This window comes from Paramisgurnus dabryanus, chromosome 12, assembly GCF_030506205.2.
Source record: "Paramisgurnus dabryanus chromosome 12, PD_genome_1.1, whole genome shotgun sequence".
Taxonomy (NCBI): Eukaryota; Metazoa; Chordata; class Actinopteri; order Cypriniformes; family Cobitidae; genus Paramisgurnus; species Paramisgurnus dabryanus.
In genome coordinates, this window is record NC_133348.1 from 28,139,531 (window position 1) to 28,163,338 (window position 23,808).

General features: G+C 36.8%; 1 protein-coding gene across 2 annotated transcripts in view; it reads left to right on the forward strand.

Annotated features, from left to right (window-relative positions):
• scara5 (scavenger receptor class A, member 5 (putative)) overlaps positions 1-23,808 on the forward strand; it is a 65,049-nt gene that overhangs the window by 2,479 nt on the left and 38,762 nt on the right. For both annotated transcript variants that reach the window (XM_065257400.2, XM_065257403.2), the window contains exons 2-3: positions 13,570-13,700; positions 16,604-16,735. In XM_065257400.2, the coding sequence (XP_065113472.1) occupies positions 13,580-13,700; positions 16,604-16,735 (253 nt within the window). In that variant the 5' untranslated portion in view covers positions 13,570-13,579. The remainder of the gene's footprint in view (positions 1-13,569; positions 13,701-16,603; positions 16,736-23,808) is intronic.

Below are 23,808 nucleotides of genomic sequence, written 5' to 3' on the forward strand. Positions count from 1 at the left end.
TCTTCTTCTTCATTGGATAAGTCCTCTCCTGGGGCATCATGGGATAGTGAAGTGTCCATCGTATGCACACTGCAAAATCTAACCGGAAGTAGTAGGTCATCCGGGTACTTTTCGCATACTGTTTTTCGAATACTATGTATTCGGACATACTTCTCTCCTCGCCTACTGCTTTTCGCGTACTATATAGTATGAAGTAGGCGGATTCGGTTGCAGCAATAGTGTCTGCTTCTGTGTCAGCTGTAGGCTTCCGTTAAAGGGATAGTTCACCTAAAAATCTAAATGCTGTCCTCATTACCCTCATGTTGTTCTAAACCTGTATGAATTTCTTTATGCGGTTGAATACAAAAGAAGATATTTTGATAGCACACAGTTGACATTACCCATTGACAGGGCAGGGGTGCACATAACTTTTTTATTAAAATAAAAAAATTTAACATTAATGTGTATAAGCAGAGGTGCAAACAGTCACTGGCCCGATTGGCCAATTTAAATATTTAAGCACAAGACGCGAAACAGATCTCACGTGATCTCTTTACTCACATGTTGTTTGATAAGTTTTGTTTGCGCGCACCTCAAGCCGAGCATGATTCACATCTTAAGGTTTCAGAAAACTTGCTAGTAACTGACAGGCAGCGCGCAAATGCCAACTGAGTTTGTTTTCGTGCACTTGATAGCACATTTGAAAACTAATCATATCAAAATGCTGTGATTTACTGTTGTAAAAGTCTTTTACAAATTAAATAAATACAAGCAGTTGAGGAAAAAATGCGTGTGTAACAATGTATTGGATCCATGCATTTAAAGTGACAGTACACCAATTTTTAGGGTATAAACATGATGCTGTTTTTAACTCTTATGTGTTTTTGGGGCCATTTTTGGCCATTTTTGTTATTTTTTTAGTCTTAATTTGGCCACAACTTTCTCTGTGTTTCAGCAAATGGAATGATTTTTGTGACAAATCTTATATTTACATATATATATATATATATATAAAGAAAAAGCTTTTTTTCAAAAACTTAACAATATACCGTGGGCGGATTCATTACCCTTTCATGTTGTTAGTGGCCAAAAATGGCCACTGAATTAAACGGCTGTACATCATGTACATCATCATCTACCATGTTTAAACCAAAGTGATATTGCGAAGAGAGTAGTCAGGAGATTAGTGATGATGACAGCATGTAGGATGTCGGTGCTATGAATAGTGTGGATACTAAGCAACACCTCCAGGTGCTCCTTTGAGAACCAGGACAAAAAAGTTATGTGCACCCCTGCCCAATGACTTTCATAGTAACTATTCATAACTATTCAAATTGTATTGTCTAGTCCAGTGGTTTTCAATTCTGTTCCTGGAGGCCCACTGCTCTGCACATTTTGTATGTCTCTCTCATCTGAAGGCCTCATTTCAGTTCATAGAGATCTCTACTAATGAGCTGATGATTTGAATCAGGTGTGTTAAATATAGCAGACATACAAAAATGCAGAGCAGTGGGCTTACAGGAATAACGTTGGGAATCACTGGTCTAGTCCACCAAGCGAGGACACTGACAAGGCACTTGAGTATAGTACACTTACATTTCCTACTGTTTTTACTTCCTTTACTACTAACAACATGTGTTTCCAGTATATTACTGTCATCCATAACAGACATCTCACAACGGGCGCATAACACAACACAATCATTATAGTGTGCGACCCAATCACACCTCTCCTTCTACACCTCTGTCTTTTTCTGTTGGACTTGGACTCTGGAACTGCCAATCTGCTGGTAACCAAACAGACTTAAATCAGGCCTTTGATACCCAGTCTGCTATTATGATTGATTATTGGTCTTACTGAGACATGGATTTATTCAGAGGACTTAGAGAGACCCACTGCTCTTTCCTCAAACTGCTCCTTCTCTCCACACGAATCAGGCAGGGAGGGAGGCAGGCACAGATTTGCTCATTAACAATAATTGGAAATATACTTCACTAACTTCACTATATATGCACTATTAACTGAAAGCCCAGATCAGGTTGCAACAAAACAAATTTGAAAAAAGTAAAGGAGGTCTGAATACTTTCTGAATGCACTGTACATGTCTTTGAAACGAGTCAAGAAACTAAAGTCTTAGTATCAGAAAAATAACTTCTAAATCACTAATTGGACTCGCATTAGTTTTCAAAAGAGAAAATGCCTCTGTTTGCTTTCACAAAAAGTTTTCAAGTTAACTGAATGCTGAAATATGTTATGTTTATAAGGTATCTTGAAAAATAGAAGCAACTAGCAATGTTCGGTTCTTTTTAGCTGGTTCTCAGAAAGTAACCGGTCGAGCCGGTACACAAATCAAACTGAATCAAACTTTAGTTCCGGGTTGATGACGCAGGACGCACAGCCGAAATAGCACGTCTGACTCAAAAAGGACCGAATGAGCCGGTTCAACCAATTTGACGATTTTGACGAATGAGTTGCTGACACTGCGTGTGTATCACTGAGGATTTGAACGAGCTTGATTCAAATTTTCTTTATAACAAACAAAACGTAGGATACCAACGATATGCTTGTTTTTGTTTAAAAAGCGGAATTTTTATTAAAAATAATTGAATTTTACTACAATTTATTGTGCATGCAAATCATAGTTTAGTTGTTTAAGCCAAACCAATGGGTTTAAAAGACAAGTTTATTTAGGATATGTAGCACTATGTGCATCAGTGTCTGTAAAGTGTGCTGTAGGTGCCAAACTTTTAGAAATCTGGTCCAAGTTGAAGGCTAGTCGAACTGGTCAGTCGTGTCTGACATTTAAGATCTGCAACTGAAACTGTGACCACAAACATTATTAACTTAAGTGAATCAAAGGCAATAAATCAGCTATGTGTTTACTCAGGGTTCCCACGGGTCCCTGAAATTCTTGAAAGTTTGTGAATCTGGGGAAAAAATCAAGGCCTTGGAAGTTTTTGAAAATAAACATACATAGATACAGGTCATTGAAAGGGCTTAAATCTATTTGTGCAAGAATTTTACTGGGAAAAAATCCATTATTCTTTGTGTAGTGTAGGATAATATCATAAAAATTTGAGACTTTTTAAGCACACATGCTAAACTGTTAAATGCTTATATCTTCTGTACATGAATGTTGATTCATATCAAAATCCTTTTTTGCATAATTGTGTTTGACACATGAAAACGTCTAGGGTTACTGCGTCTCCCTTGCCATACTTCCTGCGTCCCTGTAACGCCGGCTATACTTCATGACTCCCACGTCACCCTGTCTTTTTTGTTAAGCCTCACCATTGGTTGAATTTGATATACACATTCAGACGCACTTACCCCTGGAGGTGTCCCCAAAGTGTCACCGCAGTGACGCAGCGCGAGTTCCCTCAAAGGGAACTGTAACAATGTATCTTAAAAGGTAACACAATGTAACTTTGCTCTCACTTGAAAGGTGTCCCCACATTTAGTCCTTAAATTAGACGGTATTGGACCCGGAAAGTCCTTGAAAGGTCCTTGAATTTGAAGTTAACTAAGGTGTGGGAACCCTCGTTCACAAAAATAACTTTTTATTTGAATGTTTCAAAATAAATAGGGATGGCTGCCGCAAAACTGACATTTCGACACTGTGTCGAGATCCCGAAGCGTAGATGTTTCGCAAAACACTGCTCTGAAATGTGATTCAAAACACCCATGTCCCATGACTATGGCTAAATAAAGCAGCGCTTTTTACAAGTGTTTCGAAAGGTGGGGTACCTGCCGAATCTGAGTTTGCCTGACATGGTAGGAAAAAAAAAACAATACCTCATAGATGTGTTTTTGCCCAGATCCTTTAAATTACTAGAAAGAAGTTAGTGATGTAATTTCTTGATGACATGAGGAACCGATGAATCAGCTTTTTGAACAGGTTCAATGAGCCGAACTGTCAGAAAAAAAATGGTTAGCGGAAATGAATCAGACTTTGCATCACTAGGGCTGCATTTACACTTCAAGTCTTAATGCACAGATCCCATGAACTGGGCTTATGCTGGTCTTTCCTGGATTTTTTGCAGAAGGGGTAGGCATCATTAGGTATTATTTTAGTTGATTTAGTCATGTAAACTTATTATCATTTTATTACTCCTTACTCTAAAACATTAGTGTTAGTCACCTATTTTCATTTAAGATAAATATGGTCTGCTGAATTGTTTTTGTGTGCTGATAACTGCGGTGCGATCTAATTTTAACTAATAACAGGAATGCTGCCACAGAAGCTTGTAACTTCTTACTAAGACTCAACACAATTCAACAAAAGGAGACCAGCTGGGGCCGGATTCACGAAAACATTCTTAAGACAAAAAAATAAGAAAGTTCTTAAGATAAATTATAAGAAGCTTGTAAAAATGTTCCTAAGTGCAATTCTCGAACATTTCTTAAGAAGTTTCTTAACAATAAAATGACACGCTTTGAAATTAATTAAGTTACCCTGCTAATGAGGTTACAATACACTTATCCATTAATCTTTTCACCACCTTGTGGTCATTAACGCGATACAAGCGAGTGATGCATTAAGACGATCACACAAAGATGTTATTCGTATTATTAAGTTAAATGTTTGCTAATAGTATCACTAATATTTATTTGTGTTTTATGACATATTACTGTAAGCCATAAAACTTCATTATATGAGTGTGAAATTCCTCTTTAAACTAATCTATGTGAAGTAAACATATTAAATTGCCATTTCAGAGTACACAATACAACATGTCACATTTAAAACAATCAAATTTACTTATAAAACATATTACATTTTGAGATTTAAGACAACTGTAAGGTTATCCTAACTTTAAGATGTTATTTAAGTTTCTTTTTCGAGATTTGGAATTCTTCTTCAGTTTTTTCTTAAAAACATACGGTAACACTTTATTTTACGGTGTCTTTGTTACACATTTTACATGTAATTATCATAGTAATAACAGTTAATTAGGCATAGTTAACCCTAAACCAATCCCTAATCCTAACCCCAACCCTCTTGTAAGTAAATGTTGTTAATGATTATTACTTAGTACTTAAATGTATAATTACACTGTAACAGTGATGCCATAAAATATAGTGTGACCGAACTTACTTAAGGAAAAAAATAAGAACTTTCTTAAGAAGCTTTTTTTGAGAATACTAAATATTCTTAACTTTTTTTCTTAAGCTTGAATTTAAGATAAAAATGGCAGTTAAGAAGTTTTTTCTTCTTAAGAATCTTTTGTGAATCCGGCCCCAGGTTCTTCATGGCGGGGCCAAGATTATGCAATACCTCGCAATCTTACATTTGTGTTTCTCAATTTTAAGTTTTTTTATAACTTTTAATAATGGTTAATATTGTTTATTTTATTGTTTCTTTGATAGTGTTTTTGTGCTTTGTTTTTCCATGTTTTACGATGGACAGCAAGATGTGCTATGAAAATAAAGAACTAGAAGAAGAGATGAGCATTTAAGACAGTATGTGAGTTGTGGGAAAAAAACGTGAGAAAAGCAGAGCAGAGGGGTTTACTCTTTTTGCGGTTTTTAAAGTTATCTTGAAGATTTACAGTGATCTCAGTTGCATAGCAGCCACATGAGCTCACAATTCTGTCCAGTCTTTGTCAAACTGTCAGTGTGTACTTGTGTAATCAAAGAGTCCAGATAGAGTGCTTTTTAATAACATTTTTAAACAAGACAGTGTTTGTGTTCGAAAAAGTTGACTCTGGCACTAATGACCATTTAAAGATGCAGTTTGTATAATTTTCGCCGCTAGATGGCGCCAGATCAAACAATAACAATGATGTTGTTTACTGACGCTCTGAAGCAGCGTGGAATTATGGGATTTGTAGTCTTTAACTCAACCACTGATGGCCATCAATCAGACGCAAACGAGAAATCACGTAAGGTAATCAAGTCTTATAAATGTTGCGTTTGATGACATCGTTTATTTCATTATGTAAGTTTATATGTGATGTTCAAAACGAAATTGTTAGTCATATTGATATTACAGTATTAGTCCAAATTCGATGGTAAACACAGCACAGAATTAAGTTTTCAACTTACAATCTACAATGATTTTTCACATAATGTATTGACAGTACAAATCTTATTGTGAAGTGTCTTAAAATTACCATTTATATTGCTGTACAATACCTTTGATGTGCATATCGTCCGCGGGAAGACGCGCTGATTACAATCTACACACTAATGTTGTGATCAATATAATAGCATACGTTTTTTGAAGGGTTACGAATCAAAACAACTCACCCATCGCGTAAAACACAAGCAGGATCAGAATCTCGGTCTAGTTAAATGTTGTCGTGAAGCTCTCTCCATCCAGATAATGCAACAAATTGATCCTCCCTTGTTTTGTTCCAAACTCTTCTTGGGTCGTTTGGTTGGCCCGTACGCTTACAGGAGCTGACACAACCAGCGGCAGACGGTACAGAGATATCCATAAGTTCATAAGCAAGCGCGTAGCCCGACAGGCGCTATCGCATAGTTCCGCATTTGTCCACGACACTGGCTCGCTGCGTCCGAAAACTCAAGGCAGTGAGGACTTGTTGCCTCGCTGCCTCATGAGGCCATGACTTCGGCCTCGGAGGCCTGAAGGCCGCTCAGAGAAAGGCTTTCCGACGCACTTCAAAGGCAGCGTGTTTGAAATATAAACAGAGAGCGCCTTTGTGATAACTAATCACATATTTGAAAACTACAATACTAATTTCTCGCTAGAAATGCAATTAAAATGCTTAAAAAGTGAAAATATACGTTTATTTTCACTAAATTTGTGCTCCAGCTGATTCCTTGGCCGCCATTTTATTTGTTCGAGCTCGACCACTGTTGTCATGTGGTTTACGTCAGTAAAGGCGGTGACAAAGGGTCACATGGATATTAACGTCATTGACAGGAGACTGCACTGCCCCGTGTCAATGTTTTGAATGGAAATTTTCTCATGATTTACAAGTAGTTGAAAACATTACAGATATTGATAGTAATCAGCTGGACAAAATATATAACACTGGCCTAGTGGTTTTTGGAGATTTTACTGCAAATATCTTACAAATTGCACCTTTAAACCGGAGTGGATCTGTCATGTTGTCTTGCGTGAGGAAACTTTTCTTTATATTAAGTGGTAGATATGTCCAGCATGTGCAGGATATTCTGCAGAATGTTAAATGAATTCGGGTGAAGTGATTGAAGTGGGTTACAGGATTAAACTGGATTACAGTCATTCTGAGGAGATTCTCTGTAGGGTGAACATGAGTACGGGTAAAGGGTTGTGCATACAGTCAACCTATCAGATTATTGTAAACCAATTTATTTTAACTTCCTTATGTGATTTTGTCAAATTATATACTAAAATATGATAAAAAAGTAATCTATTGTATAAAGCATGTACTGTAGTAGGGATACACTGCTATCAAAATTTCAGGACTAATACAGGTAAAAAGAAAATTCACAACTTGTCATTAATGATATTAAGAGCGAATTTACTTTTAAGTTTTTATAAAATCGATAACACGTGAATCCACCACTTGTTTGGCCTGGTTCTGTACAGAAATCCTATTTCTGTCATCATCACTAATCTCCCGACTAATCTTTTCGCCATATATATTTGGTTTAAACATGTTAGACACTGATGTACATATAATAAAATCGGTTACTGTTTTTCACCCATAACTTTTATAAAAACTATAGATGTACGCACAGGTAAAGCTACCTGCGAGGCATTTCTGCCAGACCCACTTCCGCCAGTGCCGATTGGGCAGCTGCAGGGTCATCATCCGGGAGCCAGCCGTCCTTGTTGTTTCGCTTCTTTAATCCTGGAACATCTCTAGGGGGCTGTTTACACTTGGTATTAGGGCTGGGCGGTATGACGGTATATTCCGTTACAGCGGAATAAAATGTCAGACGTAACCGATTTTTCTATTCCGTCTATTCCGCGGAATGCAAATAAGTGGGCGTGGCTAACTCTGCATTCCAGCATGTTAGACTGAGTGTGACGGAGAAACATGTAAAATTGTTCACTTATAAAAAATGAACGAGTTATTTGTGTTATTTTTATAATAAGTGCCAGTGAATCCACCGCGGGTCACGCAGCGAGACTCTTGTCTTGCTCGCGCTCTCTCTCTCTCTCTCACGCGCTCTCTCTCTCCTCATGCAGCAGCCGGCCGGTCTCTCGCGTGCAGAGATCTCTCTAGGCAAGCGCAAGGAGCTGCGATGCCAAATAAAGAGTTCTTCTCGCACATAATGCTAATAGTTGTAAAGTTTTCTGAACTTTAAGCAAGCTAAAACAAAACTCGCGTTTATATCAGTGACACGTGCGCTGCTGGAGTGATGTAGTTTGACGCGCCATTTGCTTATACAAACATATTTGATCGGAAAGACGAGAAAGATGCAAATGTAGTAGCAATGCTGACAACGCGGGCACGCGCGTCGAATTTCTGGGTCGAAGAATTTGTTTCAGCCCATGCAGTACTTTTAAATGTGTGTCATGCAATATCCACTTCTCGCCGCAAGGTTGTAGTATGTTTTTACTAAATACGACAATAAATAGGTCAAGTCCGACCACCGGAAGCGTTTGATATTTTTAACTTTCAACTCGGAGGTGTTTTTAATTCACAGCAACTGTTTAAACATTTGTGTCAGTTTCAACCGGGCGGTGTGCTTCCACTAAGCTCTGGTCTCTAATGAAAGGTAGATGGACCCAAATAAATATCTTTTATCTTGGTCCTGAAACATTTTACTCATAGTCTATGGTGGAGAAGGTATTTAAATAAACCGCGGAAATTTCGTAGTCGCGTATCTATAAATAGACTACAGTGAACGTTCTGTCAGAACGTCCACTGCAGGTGTCGTTCTTAAAACCATGGTTACCATGGGTCTGATGCACATTCCAACTAAAGTTTGATGCCCATTCCAACTAAAACAGTAAATGTTTATAATTTATTTTGAAAGTACTAACAAAATTCTACCTTCTGTTAAAATTTCATGCAAATATCTGATAAAATGAGAAAGTTACAAGCAAAAACTTGAGAAAAAGCAGCATTTCGGTCACACACATTCCATAGACATCCATATATAACTTTTTCCCCTGATTTCTAATATTAAAAATATCATAACTTTCTCAATACTCAATAGATTTTTACAATCCTTGTTTCTTTGCAAATGGGAATGTCTGCTCTGTCTAGTCATGTGATAAATTTAGAGTTTTGGGGTTTTTGAAAATTTTGTCATCATACCTAAATGTAGGTCTAATAGAAAGTAAAGGGCGTCAAGACCTTAAAGGTGCAATTTGTAAGATATTTGCAGTAAAATGTCCAAAAACCACTAGGCCAGTGTTATATATTTTGTCCAGCTGATTACTATCAATATCTGTAATGTTTTCAACTACTTGTAAATCATGAGAAAATTTCCATTCAAAACATTGACACGGGGCAGTGCAGTCTCCTGTCAATGACGTTAATATCCATGTGACCCTTTGTCACCGCCTTTACTGACGTAAACCACATGACAACAGTGGTCGAGCTCGAAAAAATAAAATGGCGGCCAAGGAAGCAGCTGGAGCACAAATTTAGTGAAAATAAACGTATATTTTCACTCTTTTACACATTTTAATTGCATTTCTAGCGAGAAATTAGTATTGTAGTTTTCAAATATGTGATTAGTTATCACAAAGGCGCTCTCTGTTTATATTTCAAACACGCTGCCTTTGAAGTGCGTCGGAAAGCCTTTCTCTGAGCGGCCTTCAGGCCTCCGAGGCCGAAGTCATTTCCTCAAGAGGCAGCGAGGCAACAAGTCCTCACTGCCTTGAGTTTTCGGACGCAGCGAGCCAGTGTTGTGGACAAATGCGGAACTATGCGATAGTGCCTGTCGGGCTACACGCTTGCTTATGAACTTATGGATATCTCTGTACCGTCTGCCGCTGGTTGTGTCAGCTCCTGTAAGCGTACGGGCCAACCAAACGACCCAAGAAGAGTTTGGAACAAAACGAGGGAGGATCAATTTGTTGTTGCATTATCTGGATGGAGAGAGCTTCACGACAACATTTAACTAGACAGAGATTCTGATCCTGCTTGTGTTTTACGCGATGGGTGAGTTGTTTTGATTCGTAACCCTTCAAAAAACGTATGCTATTATATTGATCACAACATTAGTGTGTAGATTGTAATCAGCGCGTCTTCCCGCGGACGATATGCACATCAAAGGTATTGTACAGCAATATAAATGGTCATTTTAAGACACTTTACAATAAGATTTGTACTGTCAATACATTATGTGAAAAATCATTGTAGATTGTAAGTTGAAAACTTAATTCTGTGCTGTGTTTACCATCGAATTTGGACTAATACTGTAATATCAATATGACTAACAATTTCGTTTTGAACATCACATATAAACTTACATAATGAAATAAACGATGTCATCAAACGCAACATTTATAAGACTTGATTACCTTACGTGATTTCTCGTTCGCGTCTGATTGATGGCCATCAGTGGTTGAGTTAAAGACTACAAATCCCATAATTCCACGCTGCTTCAGAGCGTCAGTAAACAACATCATTGTTATTGTTTGATCTAGCGCCATCTAGCGGCGAAAATAATACAAACTGCATCTTTAAAACAAACTTTATGATCATCACATCATAGCACCTGTCACATTTATAATATCTAGAGCTTCTTAAGGTATTTATCCTGTCTGTAGGTTTTTGCATATATTTATATACCTGTTCATTTTACATATTGCATATGTTTAATGTAATGTATGCATAAATACAAAATACAAATGAAGCCATACTATAGCTTCAATAGTCTATAAAATTAATAACTCAATTAAAAACAAGATTCTGTCTAATCAAGACTTATCTGTTGTTATCTTCTAGGCATTTTCACTTTAACATTATTAACTTTAAATTGCTCATATTTTAAAACTGTGGTGAGCATTTAGTTAAAAGCTATAGTGAGTGGTGTATTTCTGTACATTTTTATCATCAAAAAACAATATAAACTGAAAAACATTTATGCCGTGAAATATTCCGTTCCGTGAAATAAAATGACTCATTCCGTGAAATAGATTTTTGGTCATTCCGCCCACCCCTACTTGGTATTAAAATGTGTTTTCATCGATCGGATCACAAGTGGACGAGAGAAACACATTACGTTTACACCTGGTATTTAAATCCGTCTCTTTTGTCCACTTTTTCGACCGCTTCTGTTCTGAATACTGTGAGGGGGTGGTCTGTGAGACGGTGGGCGAGTCTCTTTGCTGTCATTCAAACGCGAGCGGGAGTAATTATGAGTTTATATGGACGCAAGCTAATATTATGTTGGAGTCCACTGCTTGTTTAGCAAGTAAACATGCTGCACAGAGTTTTGTACGTGTGTGTGTAAGAGCTTTCTCTGAATTTTCAGCGCAATTGATGAAATAGGATCGCGCAACTTTCACACGCTTTCAAAACGAAACTACAGAGATCAGCGCCGCTTTAGTTTTATCAATGAAAGGCTAAAAATAGCGCTGTTCACCGTATGTTCATGCCAGAAGTCAAAAAAAGATGTAAAACTTGTGTTTAATACCTCAGATTAGATAAATGGGCGGAGAGAAGGCGGTCGCGTGTGGCTGTTCGAACACATTCAACCACATGTGCGTTCCGCAACTCCAAAGCGATCCGATCGAAAGTGGTTTCGACTACCTCTGGATGTGGTTGAAAGTGGTCGAAAGTGGACGAGGTCAAAACGTTTTGACCACCATTTACACTTGGCATTAACGTCGTCCACTTGTGATCCAATTGACGAAAATGCATGTTAATGCCAAGTTTAAACAGCCTCTAGGTGGTGGAGCAGCAGCAGGGACGTCTCCCTGTCACCCCCTACAGCTGCCCTAGGGATCCGTCTCTCCCCCACGCCTTGGTCTTTTCTGCGTAGCCAGAGCCAAAAGCTCCCCTGCTTTTCCTCCTCTGCCAGGTCTTTCAGGGCCTTCTGCAGCTTTGGGCCTCTGAAACTGAGAGTCTTAAGGAAACGCTGCATGGAGTTTCCGGTGAAGCCCCTGCAAGCCCCTGCTAGCTCGGCCATGATGACAGTCTTCGTGGAGGTGGACCAGATTACAATGTCGGGTCGAAGAGATGTTATGACAATGTGCTGTAAGAACTTTGGTTGGCTAACAAAATCAGCTCTCAGGTCTCACTCACCTCCTGGTGACAAGAGGGACCTCTCCCGTACGAAGCTGCTTAGTGCCTATCCCCCTTGCCTGACAAATTAAATAGACTAGTATGATGTTGACATGCTGGCTTTGTTCACTTCGAGTCTGTGTGCTTCAAAAACCTCTGCTAGCTTCCGCAAGACGCGGTCAAAGCACCACCCATACCGACGCCAGGGCCGTCTTACAGCCAAAGAGGATGTGTTGAAGGCTGGGACTCTCGTGGCCGCAGAGCTGGCAAGACTCTTCTGTGCCATACCAGCTTGAGAGTGGATCATACGTGGCCCTGATCAAGAAACTAAACCTTGTTTGGGGCAGGTTCCACAGGTCGGCCCAGGTGATGGTCCTGTCAATTATGGCCTAACTCATTTAAATTTTAACTATTGTTAAAGACAAATAAATCAGTAATAATACAAATTATGAGCAATAGCACAAATAAATATAATATAAAAAACCTACAAATGAAATAAATAGTGCTGTAGCATGTTTTAAGGTTGGTCTGTAGTTTTCAGGTACAGTAAAGAAACAGATTAAAGTAATCACATAATACTGTCTTTACTGAGTACTTTGGATGTAATAAATTGTTACACATTCATTTTATTTCTTAAGTGTTTATATTCATTTAATGTGTATAAGACTTTTACTACTATAATCAGTGCATTTCGAGATAATTTTGTTTTAAAATGTCCACTTAAGTGCAGTGAGTATTATTGAAATCTTAAATATTTAAATTGGCCAATCGGGCCAGTGACTTTTGCATTTAACACATTTGTAATAATTATCTTACCAGTGATGCACAGAGAAATCCATTATGTTGCAGATAATTGGGAAAAATGAAACAAAATTCCAGCAACGTTGGTACGCAAAAGCGCCTTTTAGAGCAGTGTCTGGTGGGCATTTTTATTTTAATCGTGCATGAGCAACTGCACATCAGTTATGTGCACCCCTGTGTGTGTGTGTATATATATATATATATATATATATATATATATATATATATATATATATATATATATATATAATACAGTTTTATAAATGATTAGAAGTAAAAAAAAAACTTTCTTTTGGATGGGTAATTACATGGTTTGGTTTGATTTCAATGGAGTATTTTGATTCTGATGAGTATTTAGGCTGTGCACATTCATTTGTTTTTAAAGAAGGCTTGTTTTGGAAAGCTCTCTGAAACGAGGGTGAGATTTTACGCTTTCAAAACTTGATTTCTATTACTAGCCTCCAAAATCTCCAAAATTGCCTACTCCTACAGTACCTTTAACACACCATCATCAATTATAGGCTAAAGAATTAGTTAGGAAGTTGCACTATCAGCAGTTTAATTCATTAAATATCAGGCACTTCTAGCATGTAGCGTCACTGAGTGTCAGCTAATTTTTTTGACCTTTTCCTCTTTCTAGTTGGTTGTGAATGGAGAATACGGCAATGTACCTAACCACTAACACCAATGAAGATAACAGGGATAACAGCTCTTTGTATGAGGAAGGCTATGATGGGATGAATCTGTCAAAACTCAACCTCTGTGAAGAAGGTAAAGATCACTTTTTTATAGATTCACTGCAAAAAGTAACTTTCTTACTTAGTATTTTTGTCTCTTGTTTTCAGTACAAACATCTAAAAATTCTTAAATTGCGATGTATTTCTTGATGAGCAAAATGACCTAAGAAAATAAGTCTAGTTTGTAGACAATAAATATAAAATGTATGTGAATTTGTGCTTAAAACAAGCAAAAATATCTGCCAATGGAGTGAGAAAAAAATAATTAAGTTATTGTCTTGCGAGTATTTTGTGTCTCTTTTATTATAAACCGCTTTGACTTGTGTGCAGCAGGCACTTATTGTGACAAGACGCATGATGCATATGGTTTACATCATGCAACAAACACGTATTTTGGAATAACGAGCAACACAGATGACACTCCATACATATATTTTGAATTTGCGACCCTCGGAAGAGAAGTCAGCAGCTACCACTGCTTATGAATATGCATCATTTAAAATCAATTTACCAACACAGATTCCTAACTGATCCATAAATTTCAATTAATAAAAGATTAGAATCCAATTCATTACTGAATACGTTGATCATTCATGTTAATCAACCTGGGTCATGTGCAAACTTTTTCCATGATTATTACTTTTTTGACAATTGACAGCACGGTAGAAATAGCTTTTGTTGTAGTGTTTTTACAATTTTGATTTGTAATATATACACAAAGAATATATACTATCTTGCACCCAGTGCAATTGACTTTGTCAGTGACGCATGTATCATTCGTATTCTGCACTGGCGCACAGCGGGTTTTTCCCTCCACAGACGCACGTCGGCAAACTAGGGAATGAACTTGCGCTCCCTGGGCGGTTCAGCACAAAAAAGGAGGCGTGTTCCGGCGCAAACCATCCCTGATGCAATTTTGCAGTTTCAAAAAACAATTGCGCCACTGACCAAAAAAAACTAGTCTAAAGTCAGTGACGCGCTGCGCGTTGTTCATTATGCTATTTTAAGGACGCATGCTTGACCATAATGTATAGCGTGGACAACACGCATACACTTTGCATCTAATCTACACAGATGCAACAGTTATTTTTGCAAATCATAAATTGTTACAATAAAAAATATTAACACATGAGATAAGGAAAATCATTGTGTTGAGCATCCTGGTGATAGTTTTAATTTATTTTGTGTGGCTGCATTAAAAAATTCTCATGCAAATAACGATTAAAATATTTTAATATGTTGTGTGGCTGTATTACGTTTATTTTATGTAAATCATAAGAAACCTTAATGTATGTGAACTTGATTTGTAAGTGTTCTTTGGGGTTGGACTGCTTGCGTTTCTTGGCTTTCAGTGGTGAGGGTGGACGCAGCGATGTCCTCTGCTGGCGTCTGTGTAGAGGCAGATCCACCTCCCGTTACACGGCGTGCCCGATTTATGCTGGCAAGCTTGGGATTCCCCCCTCTCCTGACATCATTGAAGCGCTTGCAGCGCAACGTCCTGGGGATGCCAGCTGATGAGACAATTGTGGCTATTTCTTCCCACGCCTGTTTAACCGACGCTGATTTGGGCAGGTTTCTCCTATCCCCATACAAAACAACTTCTCTGCCTTTGACTGCTCTTACAAGAACGGGGGTCTCCTCGGCTGTAAACCGCTCCTGGCGTGCGTCTGGTAAATCAGTCATAATAATAGCAACCCGCCATGGAACTTGTGCCCTTGCGTTTAAAGGGAATGTTGGATGACGTTCTGATTGGTTTATTTGACTTTACACACAAACCACACCTATGAATAATGAACCTACTTCAGAGCAACCCCTTATTGATTTGCACCTGGCGCCAGAGTTATTTCTCCCGCCGGGAAAATAGCAACAGCGTCCCAAGATCCGCCCACAAAGTCACTTTCGCTTTGCGCTTCGCACTTGCTTTTCAGATCGTTAAAATAGGGCCCAAAGAGCACATATCATCATATTTTTAAACATACTGGTAGTTATTTTTCAGACATTCTGTTGTAATCAGGCACAACTCGTCTGTATGGGCAGTGCACAACCAAAATGTCAATACACTATGAAAACATAGAACTCAACATAAACATAAACATAATCAAATCTTAATTGTTATCTCGAAAATGTGTCTTATAATTTTTCACAAAATATTTGTTTAGGTTCTAGACTATTTTAAATCATAAAGTGATATTTATATGTTTGAGAATTGAGCTCATGGCTCAGTTGGCTACTGTATGTATAATGATCGAGCACAAACCCCTCCCAAGCTCAACAGTGCCCCAAATTTTTCCCATGTAAATCTTTGGTAAAAAAAACTAAACTACTAAAACAACTAAAAAGCAATATGGCTAACTTTTTCTTTATGTGAGTTTCTGGACAACGCTCATTCCGCGTAAGCAAAGTGCTTATCAATTTGCGTGACAACGTTAGTATGACTGATTCTATAGGCTGTGAGCATCGCAAGTGGTACAAATCAACTCAGTTGTAATAATGCGTTTTTATTACATAGTTTGTTTGAAAGATTGTCAGTAAAAGAGAAAATGGAAATAGAACAACTTTCCCCTGACAGGCCAGATATAAAAATTGTGCAACAGGCAAACAACCAATGGTAAGTAGTTCAAAGGGCATTAAAAGGATCGTGGGATGACATTAAACTTTGGCTGTCTAGTTGTACTTAATGGAATTAATTAGTTTAATTTCCCATGCTTATTCATTTTCAAGCACTTACCTGAAAGGCTAAAACCAAATGATTAATATGTTGGCACAATAATTTTTTTTTACAAATCCATGTGTTTCAGCTATTTTAGTGAACTCACTCTTGCTGTGCTTTTCAATTCCTCTCTCATTCTCATAAACATAAGTAAACATAAAAAATGTTAAAAAGATTTCTCTCCTGATGCAAAGTCTGCTTAATTGACCAGTGTTTGTCTTTTACAGTAGGTTCAGCTCAACACAAAAGAAAGGCAGATATTTGCTGTGGTCAGTTGGACACCTTCACTGCAATCAAATATGCCATTGTGTCCCTTTACATTCTTCTGCTGCTTACTATATTTGGCCTCTTCATAGCAGGTAGGTATATTTACTTTCTCATTGTCTTTTTTATCTTTTACTTCTACCAAATGTCTTTGTGGCATATTCTTTTACTCACCAAGCTACAGTTAGACGACTCTTTTATTCATTTACTTCCTCAATTTAAAGAAAAATTATAATTATGATATAAACACTATTGAACAATTACATCTAATGAAAACAAAAACTTTTGATCCCACAAGTATGCTGCATCTTTGATTAGTATATTTAAGATGCAGTTGTTACTTCAAATTTTAAATGGCTCCAGATTATGTTTATAGCCTTTTAATAAGCAAATGAACATTCTGTTCACATACTTTTTCAGTCTTTCTCATTTGTTGCTTAAACAACAATCAGAATCTGCCCATTTGCTTGAAATAGGCGATCAGCCATAAAAATTCGTAATAGAAAGCGTATTAGATCAAGCAGGGTGGCAACAACTCCAGGCATTTGATGTGCCAACACAGGCAGAAACCCCTCCACTGAACAAACACTACACACTGCTTGGTTGTCACAACTACACAACTACTTGAAACCTGTCCCATCAGGACTCCAACAAGAAGAAACCCTGGCAACACATGATGTCAGCCGCTGGCTGAAATATGATTGGATAAATGCCCTATCATAAATATACACTACTGGAAGCAGCACAACCGAGAGAAAATCCATGAAATAAAGATAATGTTATGGGATTCATTTAGTACACATTCATGGAAAATATATTAACTCATTCCCAGACTTTTTCTTTTTTAAAGTTGACCGGCAGCATTTTTTGTTATTTTGTGTTAAAAAAAAACTTCCAGCTAAATTTTCTTCTAAAAATATATAAACATACAAATATATCACACGAAAGAACAGACCCTCTGCTTTCAAGCAAACAATAAATAAACAAACAAACAAAAAAACATTTCGTCCTATATATATTTTTTTCTCAGCTTATAAACTCTTAAATATGGGTATTTTCAGAACGATTATCAAAACATAAACGTATTGTAAAATTAATAAATTATCTTTTGCTTCATTTTTTAAAATAAGTTGGATAGTGGATAATTACGGTATTACCTGATATCACGAATTTCCGCGGCATAGTCACCGAATTTTTTGCTAATTTTCCGTGGAATTCTCACGGATTGGTTACTCAACTGTCTTGTCCTTCTTTCATTTTCTTACCATTGTCGCTTCGGTTTAGGGTTTGTGAGATCATGTTGCAAAAACTCATCAGGAACACCCTTTTGATTGTAATTTTTTCTTTTAATTGACAAGATAACTCGTCAATGGCGGGGAAAGAGTTAAAATATAAATCAGTGATTCAGATAGTGTTTAGGCCAGCAGAGAAGGCTTTGCTGGACCTGATCGGCCCACCACTGGTTGATGATGACTCTTCATTAGTTTATGTTTAGTACATGCCTTAACTCAAATTAATTCTTCTTAAATATAAACTAAATATAAGTATTAGTTCATCATGAGTCATGGGCCCTTATTATAAAGTGGTATTAAAACAAGACACTAGATAATGATCAGACATGTCTTTGCTCTGCTGCAGAATTTTAATTTCCTAAACATCTCAGGGAAAGTCAGTATTTGGCCAGTACTATATTTAATGGCAGCAGATTTTTTAATAAAGTCTGTGTGGGGTCCTGATGGTAGCCTGTACAGTAACCTTTAAATGTGTAAAACTCGATGTATCATTTATGTTAGATCCTGTTATTTTAAACACCATCAATTCAAAAGACCTCTAAGTAGTATTAAAAATATTCCTATAAAGTCCAGCAAAACATCCATCTGTGCGTTTTAGACGAGGCTCATGTTTATAACAGTTATCTTGGGGGACAGACGCATATACAGTAATGTAATTGTCTTGTTTTAACCGTGTTTCTGTCACCACATCTACTTTATGATCTGTTATCTTTTTATAAACAAAACATGCTTTTGTAGAAAGAGATCTAATATTTAAGCCTTAATATTGTTCATCTGTGTTCTGTAACTTTTATAATTTTTTCACATTTATTAAAGGAGACCTATTGTGAAAATTTACTTTTATTTTATGTTAGAACATCGAAATGTATCGGCTGTGTGTGTGTTAACAACCAGCCATTAATGGTAAAATTAAAATCCTTTATAAATCATTTGTATATTTGAAAACTTGTGTGGAGAAACACACGGTTTAAGATTCTCGTTTTGTATAGGTAGCCTATATGTAAGAGTCTTATCTAATGCCGTTTAAACACCAAAAGCGAAGCAGATATTCGCATTGTGTTTCGCACTCTGTATCCCTTGCGGGATTTTACTTTTTTTGTTTGCCTCACTTGCGTGAATAAAAACATTGTGTGATGAGGTGAGTGCCCTCATGCACACTGTAAACAACAACAACAACATTTCTTTCTCTGTAATATTTTTTTCAGTTATGAAGACAAATACTATTGCTGCTGTGTTTCTGTTGTGGAAGTCCCAAATACGCCGGATAGCAGTGCTACACGAAAACAAACATTTATCTTGTTTTACTTGCTTACTTTTAAAATGTAGTTTGCATGTTATACACCTAATCACGTGAAAGGAAAAGACATTTAGCGTTTCTTACTGCTTACTGGTTCTTTTCTCAGTGTTCAAGTCATCTAACCTTTTCTCTGCCTTTAATTTTCTCCTCATGCTCCACATTGCAATTGTGTTGGCTGTCACAGCAAAAGGTCATCTGTCTTTTCTGATGAAATATCTCTCTAATAACCCTGCTGGAAGTTTCTTCCTCTCCTCTTTTTTGCTCTCTTCTTCTCTCCACTCTTAGCTTTTCATCACTTCTCCCCACTTTATCTCTTTATGTTTTCTTCTCTCTTTTCATCTCCACTTTATTCTTTTATCTCCTATCTTGTCCACTTCACTCTTCTTTCCACTTTATCTGTTTCTTTTCTTCCACTTTCATGTTCTACTCTATTCTCATCACTTTTCCTATGAGCTTTAATCAGAGGGATTAAAGCTTTAATAAGTGCACACACCAACCAAAATCAACACACAAAATCCACATCACTAAAGAAGTGTGTTGTTCAGCTTCCCAATAAACCCAGCATCATGAAAACAATGGACATAGTTTGTTTATCCAGGGTAGCAGCGGAGTTGTGCGTGTGTATTTGTTTAACGCAGGATTTCGTTGAAATGGGGCGTTCCCAACCAGGTCATGAGTCGCAGGCGGTAAGTAAAACTGCATCGAATGTCTGTGTTTTGTTGGCACGTAAGTGCATATAATGTAAATGATACGAAATTGTTGTAAATCTTAAGCTATCCAGAGATAGTGGGATCATGTTTTGTGTGTGTTTCTTGCTCATAATTCGCTCCTTTTTCTGGACGCCTCAAGGGGGTTGTGTTTTTACAGTAAAATTCACTAGAGCTGATCAATCTGATAAAACTAAAGACTCTTTGGAGATATGAAGGCTGTAATACTGCTCTATAGGTACTCAAGATCAACATAAGAAGCAGAAACAGCGTGTGTTATGGGAGCTTTAAGTCATAATTTTTTTCTGGTAAAATAAATACATTTATTTGTATTGTACTTAAGTTTTTTGAATATTGTTGATTGAGGTAAACTGTATTACAGCACATGTAATTGGAATTATAGCACACTGTAAACCTGGAAAAGTTCTACTAACTCAAAAAATTTGAGGCGACTGATTGCCGCTATTTTTCTAAGTTTGCCAACTTAAAAGTTTTGAGTACTGACAACTTCAATTCAAATAAAAAAATATTTATTTATCTAAACTTAGATAAAGTCTTATATATATTTAAATTATATAATTTATGTAGCTTAAATTGTAGTAGTAGTTTTACTAAAATATTTTGTGGCAACTGATTGCCTTGTTTTTCTTAAGTTTCCTGTACTGAAATATCTACATTTCACAACTTAACAGAACCCTGTAAAACCTGACAAGTTCAGAGTAGGGGAGAGCGGGGTAAGTTGTCACACGGGTAAGTTGTCACACTGTTCATAACTCCAACACTAGAGGCTCTATCTCAAAAATCAAATAGCCACTTTATGTGACTTCTTCTTCTATAGTCAACTTCCTGTTCACATGTGGTCAAGATCACTGTAATCTGAGGTTAGCACAATTTTCTTATTTTTCTGCTTAAAAAGTAAAAAAAAATCACTTTACATTTTATGCAATACAACTTTGTTAGGTGTGAATGTTTAAAATGATTATTTTGCACAAAATAGAGGAGACCGTAAAGTGTCTTTTGATACTTTAGCTAAAGTGATATGATGAGCTAAACTTGAGATTTAGACAACATTAGCACACAAGTAAGTATGGGGCAAGTTGTCTCAATGACTTTGGGGCAAGTCGTCACATCTGACAACTTGCCCCTGTACAAACAAACACATCGAACATGCTCAGAAAACATGATATAGAAAAGAATAAGCCTCAATCTAGCAAAAAGCTGTTTCAAAAGAAAGGGAAGCAGAAATCTGGACCTATGAAAAACAAGGCAGCTAAAAGAAGAAAAATCATGCAAGAGTCATCATCAGATGATGAAGAGTGCTTCTGCCTCGTCTGTGTAGAGCCATTTTCAAAGAGTCGTCCAAAGGAGACCTGGGTAAAATGTGTAAAATGCAACAATTGGGCCCATGATGCTTGCACCTCAGGCCAGGCAATTTATGTGTGTCAGAATTGTGATTCTGGAGATGAGTCCTATTAGTCATACAGGGCATCTGTTTTGTTCAGAGGTTAAACATGTTAAGTTAAGCAAGTTATCTGCAGCGTTCCATTCAGTTATCTGGTTTTATGTGAAAGCCATAGAACATTTGAACCAAAGTTCAAAGTAAAGTGGTCTTGCCACTTAATTGAAATGTGCATTATTTGGATTGAAATAATTGTTTTTCCAGATTCTCCAGGCACGGATGTTTATATTTCCAGTTTGTTTTGAGTTTAAAAATTAAAATCAATATTCACAATTAAGTAGTTGTGTTCTTATTTTTAGATAATCTAGTGTGACAACTTACCCGCCCTAGTGTGACAACTTACCCTCCGATGGGGCAAATTGTCACAAGTGCACAGTCACTATTCAACAGTCTACAACTCTGTAATGAGATAAGATATAAAGATGTTATGAATACAACATATGTGCCCAAGACTTCCTTCTTTCATTTGGTATGAGATTTATACCATTTTGATGTATGGTGCTCAGTAAATGTTAGACAGTGTGAAAAGTGTGACAACTTACCCCGCTCTCCCCTACTCAAAATATTCAAGTCAACTAACCACCATTTAATTTTGTTCACAAATCACAGAAACATATCATGTGACTCATGAAAATTTGATACCAGTGAAAGTGTGTTGAGACTGAGCTCAGTGCTGACTTTCACATAGGTATTGTTTAAATGATAAAGCAACACATTATTGACCTAAAGCCTAAGCACAGGCACTATACTTCTGAACAATGGAAAGCACAAAACAAAAAAAAAATAGCTAACTTTTCTAAATCTCCAAGATAAATAAATGTTTAACCCTACTGAGTATTTTTGTTTACTAAAAACCACATAAAATATCACTTCATTTAAAAAAAATGCTCTCGTTTTGCGAGCTCATGCAAAGCATGCTGGGAACTGAACCTCCTTAACCAATGGTGTTGATTTAACTTTAAAATGAAGTAAATTTGCAGTGACAGACTCTTTCTTAGCTTACCTGGCAAATTGAACTCATCACAACCACCAAAAGTTTGTAATTATTTGCATCCAAGAGCAAATTCATCCGTTTAAAACACATCTGAGTGCCCTCTCAATGATGACGTCACTTTTTGGTAAAAACCGCCACTAGAGGGCTTTTGACTTAAAATATTTAATTATGGTTGAATCTACTTTTCAAGTTTCCTAAAATCTTTACCTTTGGTGTAGTTGTAAAAACTTTGTAAAAAAATATTTACTGTTAACTAAAATCTATGATAGATGTTGAATGAACTCAAAAATAATAGTTAGCTAAACTTTTTGGCACATTTTGAGTACCAGGTACTTTTTATTATAAGTTAGTTTTACTGTTTGGTTTTACAGTGCACATGTTAAGTTATTAATAAAAAATGGAAAAGAGATACCATGTTGGCATGTGATGTGAATTGCAGGAGTGTGAAGTAACTAATTACAAATAGTCTTGTTACTGTATCAAGCTACTTTTCCCCAGGAATTGTACTTAAATGGTGTACTTCAGTATATTTTAAGTGCTGTCCCAGTACTTTTACTCAACTTGACGCTTCTAAACAAGTGAAATTTTTTATCATTACAATCGGGGGAGAACAATATTCAGTCACTTCAAATCACGCATGGCAAAATGTTTGTGCAACTTTTCGGAAGGCTTTCAGACCGATTAGACATGATATTAAAATGTCGCAACGAAGACTGGTCCGTATGCTATGGCTTGCTCTCACGGTACTTTGATGTCATACCCTTGATCAGTTTCTGCAATGCAGCATGAAATCATACACACCCAAACTTGCCACTTCTGTTTTCAGTACCTGGCACCACAAACTGTATTTTTATACATGAAGGAGGATAGTGAGGAGAAATATTTCGCTTTCAGAACAAATCCAGGACGCCAGCCACACACCCGTACCTAAAATAAGTTTTTGTGATGACAAAGGGCAATTACAGTTTGCGAGTGTCAGCTTTTAATGCCAAAACAATTTGAAATATCAGTGTTAATTCTAATTAAATTTGAATAAACATATAGAGGTTAGTTTCAGATTTCTAGGATTTGTATGTATGTATAAGGGACCTCGCTAGCTAGCAATTACATTATTGGCCTGATGTTTATGACTCTACAAGAGCTTTAAGTTTGCTTTCTCTGTCAGCAGGGGTGTCGATTTGTGTAGGGACGCTAGGGACATGGTAATAGATGAAATTATTTATTGATTGCATGTCTCTAATATTAGCAGTAAAAAATAAAGCTGTTGCTGGATTCTTATGTGTTTTTATAACACTAAATATAAAAATTACACTGATGTAAGCTTTATTTTAAATTGCATGGTGTTGTCTTACAGTTGTTATAACATTCATAGTCATATCACATTCATTATACTCACTACTAAGTGAGTAATTTTTTAAA